Below are 11116 nucleotides of genomic sequence, written 5' to 3'. Positions count from 1 at the left end.
CTCTCTATGCCAGTTGATTGGAATAATGAAAGATACGTCAATATACATGTATCCAACTCCTTGTTCAAGCCAAACATAACCAAAACCATGAGTACATAAGATGTTCTTCAACAGTTTAGCCCATTCTATGGTACGTGAAGATACCGCTTGCATGTAAAGCTCGTTATATATAGACTTACATGTAACCAGTTCGATTCATTCTTTTGGTTATGCACGATTTTAACCAATATTTAATCATCTTGGTGTATCTGATAAATTCAAGTTTTATACATGTATTGTAGAGGACTTAGTTGGAGGTAATTGGTCTGTTCTCAATTAATATAAAATATCAGTGCATATATCTATACAATAGACAAAAAGAAACCATTGATGACATTACTTTTACGATCGTCATCAATAACATTTGATAGTCAAGGTGTCATACAGGGGTTTCCAGAAGTCTTGATTTTATCAGATACACCAAGATGATAATAGGTACTGGATCCTAACAAACAAATGCTGGATGCGTATTACTAGAAATAGATATATGTCAAGTAGTAATAACGACAGTACAGACAAGTAAATTGTCGAGTTTTCGAGGCAATCTGCCCCTTTATCAAGACACAGGTAAATTACATATGATCACATATAGACATAGAACATGGAACAGTTACACAAATATAATAGGTATAAACAAAAAACCAACAAATATATGGTATTAGAATCTAGTTTCCAAAAGTTTTTATTGGATGTTACATTATTATCAAAAAATTCATTTATATCTACATAGGAAGTTTCTTTCAATCGCTTCTTAAGTTATCAGAGAACAACTGTCAAATCTCGCGACGCTACAGTGTATCATGGGAAGTAACTCGTACTGTACATACCGGAAGTGAAACGACAAAACCGAAAGTGGAAAATACAAGGAAACAGAGACAGGCGATACAGTTCATGTCTGTTTTTTCTCTTTAAATAAGGGTTGTCACTACAATAAGGCCGTGTCCAGGGTTTGTTGGTTGACTATCCCAAGCTCCGAGGAACATACGAATCTGTTTAGAGGTGAACGAGGACTATTGCCATTCTTGTTAAGTCGTTGCACGGTAAGACGATTCCAGTTACAGACAGGAAATATGATTTCACTACATTTGTATGCTACTGTACATCTTATCGACAGAGCTTCGCTTACAGGATCACGTTTCTTGTATTTAATGAAAAATAATATATGGGCGAAGCATCATTGATCAGTAGAATACACCATAGCTATCAGGGCATATGTACCTACATATACAGTGTACATGTATGTAGTAATTAACGCCCAGAGTTAAAATCCAATATCCTTAGTCGTTATGTACACTGTACTATTACATCGAGGAGATAATATTTTAACTCTGGGTTTTATTACCAAAATATATGTTCTCGTTTCTGCCAAAAAAGTTAAAGTCTGCACTGGCAGTCAATTGCATTGCCTATTACCTGTATGGGAGATTTAGTACAGTGTATGAAATTATATATGAAAATTCCTTAGACAATATGTCTACAGAAAATTCAAATCCCATAGTCCAAGTCATTTTTCGATAGACCAATTTTTTTAAAACATTGTTGAAAGTAGCATAACTGTCACGCAAATGCTTGCATCATCCAGTAATAACACACTCTTATATGTAAAATAAACTCTATTGTAAGCTCTGATTTCATATGATCATTTGTCAGAAAATAATGGAATGTTGTTTTCATGAATTGTAATGTATGTCAGGGCTCAAACTTTTCATAGCCAATGGGGCCAACACTTTGAAATTTTACATAGACCGACCAGGTTTTCTATAGCCTCGGACCATCGGACCACCTTTAATTTCGAACACTGTTAGTAGTTTAGTGGCCACATACATGTATGATTGTTTCAATTGTGGTCATTGTCATCAACATCATCATCATCATCGTCGTTGCCGCTGCCGTCGTCATTGTCGTCTTTATCAAAGCTATTTATCAAAGTGTCATACAATATATTTACAAAATTTAGGTCATGCAGGTCATATAAAATACTGAATTACTGAATTACGTACTTAAGTTGATAAGGGGCGGCGGTGGCAAAGTGGTTAAGGTGTCCCGACACTATATCGCTACACTGTAGTCCTCTACCTTTGGGTCGCCAGTTCGAAACCCATGTGGAGCAGTTACCTGGTACTGACCGTAGGTGGGTGGTTTTTCTCCGGATGCTCCGGCTTTTCTCCCCCTCCAAATCCAGGCAAGTCCTAAAAATGATCCTGGCTGTTAATAGGACATTAAACAGAATAAACCAATAACCAATAAACTTAAGTTGCTTTGTTAAGAGCCAGCCAGTTCACGCCTGTGGTGATGCATCATGGGCCAGTTTATCATGCAAGTACACTACTTACCTAACTTCCTATTAAAAATACATGAAATTGTATATATTTTTTCATAAGGATACAAGTGTTGCAATGTGATGTATATATTTTTGAATATCTGGTATAGTACTGACTTGAGCTGATTGACTAAACATACTTTTATCTTGGGGACTATAATAGGTGTGAGTGATCTATGTGAAATACATAATGTAGCTTAATTTTGTTATATTTTAGAAAATTTTATGTTTCTATTGTATGAGTACCCGCGCCTTCATCGCGCTGAAGTATGGAGATTATGTTACGTAGTCTGATGTGTGTGCAGTGATAGGTGAGGGTGTGTATAGTGTGTGTGTAGTGATGGGTGAGTGTGTGTATAGGGTGTGTATAGTTTGTGTAAAGTGTGTGTAGTTTGTGTATAGTTTGTATAGGGTGTGTATAGTGTGTGTATAGTGTGTGTATAGTTTGTGTAAAATGTGTGTATAGATGGTGTATAGTGTGTGTATAGTTTGTGAATAGGGTGTGTATAATTTATGTAAAATGTTTGTATAGTTTGTGTATAGTTTCTGTAGTTTGTGTATAGTGTGTGTATTGTTTGTGTATAATGTGTGTATTGTTTGTGTAAAGGGTGTGTATAGTTTGTGTAAAATGTGTGAGTAGTGTATGTATAATTTATGTAAAATGTGTATATATAGTTTATGTATAGTGTGTGTAGTGTGTGTATAGTTTGTTTATAGTTTATGTATAATGTGTGTATAGTGTGTGTATAGTTTGTGTATAGTGTGTGTATAGTTTGTGTATAGGGTGTGTATAGTTTGTGTATAATGTGTGTATAGTTTGTGTGTATAATAAACATTTAAGGGATGATACAGCTGCTGATTCAATCAAGTCACTCTCCACAGTGTAAGCCTGAAGGCAATTCCAGTTGCCTATTGTTCTAGAAAAAAAAGAAATTTGATTACTTATTTTGATTATACAAATATGTATAATTAAGGAAAATAAAGCAATTTTGGCAAAGATGTTATCAATATGGTAATCATACAAATGTACATGCATGCAAAACATCAAAAAAAACATAAGAAGTATTGCTGTTACATATTATAAATATATATCCCATCATTTAAAACTCTTGCTGTTACATTCCATCCCATCATAAATCATTCTCGTCACTCTAGAATCTCATTTCCTTCGTAATTTTTTTTTTTCGAATTTCATTGTCAATACAAAGGTCATGAATGTATTTCCGGGGGCCTATTAGGTCAAGGGCATTGTTTCTGTTGACATACATTTCATAAAAAAAATTCTATCAGAATGTACAAAAATCAATAAAGTCTCCTTTTAGGCGAAGGTCAAGGTCCCTTGTAGTAAAATTCATAGATACATATGTACAGTGCATTTGCCAAAAATTGATACTGAGTTGCTTTAGAATGGACATTCATGTCTTGTAGATCTATATTTTTCAGTTTCTAATGTTGGAAGAATATATAAATAGAACAGTCAAATCTTTTAACATTACAACAAATAATAAGCCCTGTTGTCTAAATCTGAAGGTGTTTTATGAAATATATTATTTATACTTACAGATATGTAAGAAGCACTAATATGGGCAACAAAGAGTCTAGAGGAGGCCAACAAGAGATCGAAAAGGAAATAGCCATCCACCTTTTCTCTGAAGAACTTTTATCAAACCAGGTGGATGGTATCGTCTGCTTCACAGACAGGAAATGGTCGACAGAAACCATAGCTTGTCATCTGCTGGCAAAGCATGGAGGAAATCACTACACTTCAGAACGCCATGCAATAAAACATGACAACAAGGACTGTGAGTCCGGCAATGTTTTTGTCGGTGCTGGTGGAATGTTACCCTGTAAAAAAGTGTTGTTTTGTGTTGTAGCAGAAAATGAATTAACAGAAGAGAGTGACAACTATGATCATAATGAGGTTACCATGGTAACAAATATGCTGGACAAAGCATCAAGAGAAGAGTTCTTCTCTTTGGCAGTAATAATTGATGGAAGTAAGTTATTCATATTCAGATAATAGCAGTATTTTAGACTCCCATCGATCATCAGTAAGGTGGGCTACTTGAATTCATTGCCCTTCCTTCATCTGTAGTCCAAAGTCTGTCCGTACATTTGTGTGTATACACATGTAGTCAGACACTGTCTATACATCTGTCTGTAGTCAGACACTGTCTGTCTATACATCTGTCTGTAGTCAGACACTGTCTATCTATACATCTGTCTGTAGTCAGACACTGTCTATCTATACATCTGTCTGTAGTCAGACACTGTCTGTCTATACATCTGTCTGTAGTAAGACATCGTCTGTCTATACATCTGTCTGTAGCCTGACATTGTCTGTCTATACATCTGTCTGTAGTCAGACACTCTCTATCTATACATCTGTCTGTAGTAAGACACTGTCTATCTATACATCTGTCTGTAGTCAGACACTGTCTGTCTATACATCTGTCTGTAGTAAGACATCGTCTGTCTATACATCTGTCTGTAGCCAGACATTGTCTGTCTATACATGTCAGTAGTCTGACACATTGCCTGTAGTCTGTCTAGTCGGACACTGTCTGTCTATACATCTGTCTGTAGTAAGACATTGTCTGTCTATACATCTGTCTGTAATCTGACACATTGCCTGTAGTCTGTCTGTAGTCGGACACTGTCTGTCTATACATCTGTCTGTAGTAAGACATTGTCTGTCTGTACATCTGTCTGTAGTCTGACACATTGCCTGTAGTCAGACACTATATCTGTCTGTAGTAACACACAATCTGGTGTATTTATTTATAGACACAGTCTGTCTTTAGTCTGTCTGTAGTCTGACACATTGCCTGTAGTCAGACACTGTCTGTCTATACATCTGTCTGTAGTCTGACCCATTGCCTGTAGTCTGTCTGTAGTCAGACACTGTCTGTCTATACATCTGTCTGTAGTAACACACAATCTGTGTGTATTTATTTATAGACACAGTCTGTCTGTAGTCTGTCTGTAGTTCAACTATTAGATTGTCTATTGGTTAATTTGTTTAGCTGAAGAAGGCAGGTTTCTTATTTTGTTTTAAAATAATGAATAGAAATGATCCTTTTATCAACCAAGCTTCATCATAGTAAGTTCATTATTGGCATAAGGTTTTGAAAAAACTAAATATGTGTATATATTATTATAAGAGAATAATAAAAGAAAATGGAGAAAATTATTTTGAAACATAACTTGTAATTTAGAAGCTATTGAAATCACAACATGGTTGACCCCAGAGCCTGCCAGCGTCTCCTTACTTGGTGGTCTCCAGGGTCTTTTAGGACTATTACCTAGGGGCCCAAGAGCTCTTTGATGTCTCCTTACCTGGTGTCTTCCAGAGCCAATAAGGGATCCATAACCTGGTGGCCCCTAGAGGCCTTTTGGATCTCCTTACCTGGTGGCCCATAGAGCCAATCTGGGACCCATAACCTGGTGGTCCCCAGAGGCCTTTTGGATCTCCTTACCTGGTGGCCCCTAGAGCCAATTTCGGACCCATAACCTGGTTGTCCCCAGAGCCCTTTGATGTCTCCTTACCTGGTGGCCCACGGAGCCCTTTGGGATCTCCTTACCTGTTGGCCCATAGAGCCAGTCTGAGACCCATAACCTGGTGGTCCCCAGAGCCCTTTGGGATCTCCTTACCTGGTGGCCCATAGAGCCAATCTGGGACCCATAACCTGGTTGTCCCCAGACCCCTTTGATGTCTCCACACCTGGTGACCCCAAAATTCCTCTGAGGTTTCCTTATTTGGTGATCCTGAGACCGCTTTGATGTCTCCTTATCTGACAGCCCCTACAGCTCTCTTGGGTCTTCTTATCTGGTGGCCCAGAGCGCCCTCTGGGATGTTCCTTACTGGTGCCCCCACCCCCCAGAGCTATCTGGGACTTGTGACCTTGTGGCCCCCAGAGCACTCTGGAGTCTCCTAACCTGGTTGCTCCAAGATTCCTATGGTATCTCCTTACCTCAATACCAGGTGGTCCCCAGAATGCTTCCCTGGTGGACTCTAGGATCTCATTATCTGGCAGCCCCTACAATCCTATGAGGTCTTTTTATCTGATGGTCCTGAGAGCCCTTTGGGGTCTCATAACCTGGAAGCTCCTGTCGTCCTCATAGATCTCCTTTTCTGGTGGTGTCAAGTGTCCTCTCGGGACTCCCAATTTCAACATATCCATACAAAAAAAAAACATAGTAAAATATTAAGAAATCATTTCTTATTACTTTCAATATTTTGATATGTACCGTATATCTTAATCAGGGATCATTTTGGAGGGGGTCATGGGACTATTGGCCCACAATTTTCCTGAATGACCCACATGATTCAGAAAAATCTTTTGAATTTCTATAAATGGCCCATGAACTATATTACGGATAGCTCTTTTTCTTGAAAATGACCCAACCATTTGGTAACCCAAAATTCATCCCTGAACTTAATCATAACAAAGTTGTTCTATATATAATTCTTACGTTCTGTAGTACAAGATGAATATTATAATTGTCTCCTGTGATAACTTTTTGTGGTATATATGTAACCCTGTATTTTTTCATTTATTTCAGGTGATGTCAGCCCAAACCCAACTTGCCTCATTCCTTTGATTTACTGTAAATTTCTGCTGCTGTCATCAAGTCTACAAGAAATCCACTTGGTCTCATTGGATGAGTCATTGATTGATGTAATGCAGAAGGTGCTGAGAGAATCTCATGAACTTCCTGTTCAGGAAGCGGTGCTTGGTGATCAGAGTCCGAAAAATGGTTTGACTTCAGAAAATTCATCTGCCATGTCAGTACAGAAAACTCCAATGGAAGAAAACCCATCTGTTTCCGACAAGACAAGCACAGTACAACCAGAGTCTAACTCAACACAGCCTGAGACCAGCGAAAAATCATATCTGAACAACAGTCTTAGTGAGGATGAGGATACTATTGATGAAGGCTATGTAAATAATATAAGAGGGATAAACGATATGAAAATTCAATCTAAGAATGAAGATCTCAGTGTTCAAACAGACGATTCTGAGTTAGGAGCAGTCGGAGGTTCCAGTCCACCTAGAAATACTGTAGTGTTTAAACAGATGTCTTATGATGATGATGAGGACGAGGATGACATTAACTTTAAAAAAACTATGTATAAAAGAGGAGATTCAACCAAGAGCACAGTAAGCTTAGAAGATCAGTTGGATTTTGTAAACAATTTCGGAGCCAAAAAAGTGGAGCGTTCAATATCTGACAATAATCACCGTTCTCCAGAGAAGGGCTTTGTATGCTCCATCTGTCGGGATGAAAAGGGACCAATGGAACAAACAAAACTGGAAAAGTGTGGGCATATTTTTTGCAAGGACTGCATTGGGAGGCATCTACAAGTTCACGGGACATGTGCAGTGTGTAAGTTTCGCTATTCTAATCCGGAAGGGAACCAACCTGACGGCATCATGTCTTACTATACAACGCCGGAAATTAATGTGGCTGGCTATGAGACTGTTGGAACCATAGTAGTAGAATATGATATACCTGATGGCATTCAAACGGTAGGTATCTATAGGCACATAATGAAATGTTGGGTTTCAGGTGTAGGTCCAAAACAAATCAGGCTGGTTGATATGTTCTGTAACCATACTTTTTTTGGCGTACTCAAATTCTAGCGTATTTCTTAATTCTAACAGATCATAGCATTGATGAATTGTCGTACCAATATTATTTCATATAGAAACGATATATAAAAATTGCAATTAGCGCATTTTATCTTAATGCTTTTAGCAGGAAAATGTGCTAAAATAATTAAGCTTACCGCTAAAAATTTTATGTAACAGTACATTGTATTTAGGCAAACTTCACAGATAAGAAAGTTGATTAATGGAAGATTTTCGTCATGCTTTTAAAGCATTATAAAAAATAGACTATGTAAACTAGATCACTGTGACCTTTTTCTGTTTTCAACTTTCCCCAACTGACCTATTTAAAATTATTGCCTGAAAGTTATATATGTACATGTAGTGGGGAAAAAAACACACACTAGTGTATTCAATTTGTCTGAACTGTTATTATAAAATTTTCATTTAACAAATCCCCCTTATCGAGAATGACTCAAAAATTTTCTACGAACTCACACAAAATCCAAAATTTGATATTTTGAATATCATAGTTTATGCTGGTGATCATTAGGTAATACATTTTTGCAAACCCTAAAGGGGCTGAAATGAATGCCCTATTTGGCACCTGTATTGAACTGTATTTTATCAGTACATGTAGAGAACTGTTCACTCTTTTCATAAAACACCTTGAAAAAAATTTATTATGAATTTTAGACAAATTAGGGGTTGGAGTTAGGTACAATAGGTAATTTCAGGAGGTGTTTGTGAATGTAATGTTGATACTCTGACACATATTTTTTTTTTGATACAAATATTTTAATACCCCAGCATTATTAATATATACACTGACACTTATATCCAATGCTTTAGGACCGACATCCTAACCCGGGCACGAGTTACAAAGGATTACACCGGTCAGCCTTTTTGCCTGATAATCCAGATGGAAATAGAATCCTGGCTATGCTATTGAAAGCCTTTGCCAAGAAACTCATCTTCACAGTTGGAACTTCAATCACCACAGGACGTGACAATGTCACTACTTGGAATGATATCCATCACAAGACCAATATCAAAGGGGGTCCTCAACGGTAAGTAGATAGGCCAGATGTAACTGTGAAAATTCACAGCTGAATGTTTTCACAGGGATCAATATCTTTATGAAAATACAGATCTGGAACATCTCCTCGCCTCTTCAGCTGTCCTTTTTCGCTAAAAGTAAATATACTTGGGTGTTATCAAAGTAGAAAAGGTAATGGAAGGCATTTTGAAGACTTCTGGTTGCATATTAGAGAGTTATTGTTATCACAGGGGAAAAAATTGTGGTTGCTGGTCTCGTGAACAAAGGGTTACTTAATAGATAAAATATAGAGCAAAACTGCAGGGGTATAGGAGGTTGGGGGGGTTGGTTTGGTGTATTTTGTTTAACGTCCTATTAATAGCCAGGGTCATTTAAGGACATGCCAGGTTTTGGAGGTGGAGGAAAGCTGGAGAACCCAGAGAAAACCACCGGCCTCCGGTCAGTACCTGGCAACTGTCCCACGTAGGTTTCGAACAAGCAACCCAGAGGTGGAGGGCTAGTGTCAGAACGCCTTAACCACTCCGCAACCGTGGCAGCCCCTATATATAGGGTGGGTGGGGGGTGGGGGGTGGAGGTAGCGGAATTGAGATGGTCGCTTAGAACAAAGGGTCCCCAAATAGAGACGGTTGCTTGTACAGATTCAACTGTATACAGGTTTTTAGCTTGCCGAGACAAAGTACAGGAGAGCTGTCAATATACCCCCAGCCTAGGAGTGGGCGTCTGCATTGGCATCTGGGCAGCTAGGTTAAAGTTTTTATTAAACAGTGTTGTGTCAGTACTAATGAGGATTCAGCTGAGGTGTTTGACATGTGTGTTTTAAATGGTATTATACATTCACTGACAAAATGACACTCCCTTTGTCATCTATTCATATCTTCACTATTTCAGACTGTTAAAGGTAAAAAAAATGGAGATTTTTGTTAGGGGTTATTTCTTATGCAGGATGGATACCTTTTGATAGGTGTATAACAAGTTATTACGAAATGCACTTACCATCATTAGAAACCAAGTGAGACTCTGAAAGAGCCTTGTTGGTTTTGTCACAAACACTAGAGCAGATTGATCGAGTCTCGTAGTTTCTGACAATGTACTTGACTTACATAAATATTGATAACAAGCAATAATACACTGTAGTTCTGGTTCAATTACAAATTAATAATGTAATATCGGTAGTGATTGAAATGTAAATTACTGTTGTTTTTTCAGCTTCGGCTATCCAGATCCTACATATCTGAGACGAGTTTATGATGAACTGATTGCCAAAGGAATAACAGAGGACGACTAGGATACAAATCCATGATTACTGTATCATACTTCATTTTTCGGCTAAACAGTACACAGTGGATGTTTTCTGTCTATCTGTTCTCCTTAAATGAACCCTCATTTTGTATGGTTTTCTTCGAAAGCCATCAGACACATTTCTGTTAAGAGTTAACACTCAGAATCTTGTTTAGTTGAATGCTTTCTTTATTGAGATACATGTACAACCATATTTACCTACAAATAAGCCCTCTTCCCTATTGCAAAAGCCAAGCATCATATTGATCCTCAAATAAGCCCCTGATCCCCTAGTGTGAATGTTCAGTAACTTTTTTAACCTCAAATAAGCCCCCTTCTCTAGTGTAAAGCTTAGTATCATGTTTATCCTCTAATAAGTCCCCCTTCCGTAGTGTTAAGTACCATATTTATCCTCAAATAATCCCCTTTCCCTAGTGTAAAATTATTTATCCTCAAATAACTACCCACCCCCAAACACCCCCCCCCCCCCCCCCCACCCCACCCCCTCCCTTAGTGTAAAATTCAAGTACCATATTTATCCTCAAATAATCCTCTCACCTATAGGTTTTAAAGTTAAGTACCATATTTATCCTCAAATAACCCCACCCCCCCCCCCCCCCCCACCCCCCCACCCCCCCCATCCCCCCTCTAGCATAAAAGTTAAGTACCACATTTATCATCAAATAAGCCCTGAATCCCTAGTACTTAAAGTTTGTAGACCACTTTAAGCTTACTATTTAAAATTGATGATTTTGAATGATGAAGAAGGGGACATATTTGTGGGCAGGGGCTTATAGTTGTAAA

General features: G+C 38.0%; 1 protein-coding gene across 1 annotated transcript; it reads left to right on the top strand.

Moving 5' to 3' along the window:
- Window positions 1-886: 886 nt before the first annotated feature.
- Window positions 887-10787, top strand: LOC117316682 (protein deltex-like). The gene is made up of 5 exons (XM_033871389.1): window positions 887-1079; window positions 3923-4356; window positions 6926-7893; window positions 8827-9044; window positions 10241-10787. The coding sequence occupies exons 2-5, from the start codon at window positions 3942-3944 to the stop codon at window positions 10317-10319; spliced, it is 1680 nt and encodes a 559-aa protein (XP_033727280.1). The 5' UTR covers window positions 887-1079; window positions 3923-3941; the 3' UTR covers window positions 10320-10787.
- Window positions 10788-11116: the final 329 nt, after the last annotated feature.

This window comes from Pecten maximus, chromosome 18, assembly GCF_902652985.1.
Source record: "Pecten maximus chromosome 18, xPecMax1.1, whole genome shotgun sequence".
NCBI lineage: Eukaryota > Metazoa > Mollusca > Bivalvia > Pectinida > Pectinidae > Pecten > Pecten maximus.
This window is presented reverse-complemented; position numbering and strand designations above follow the sequence as displayed.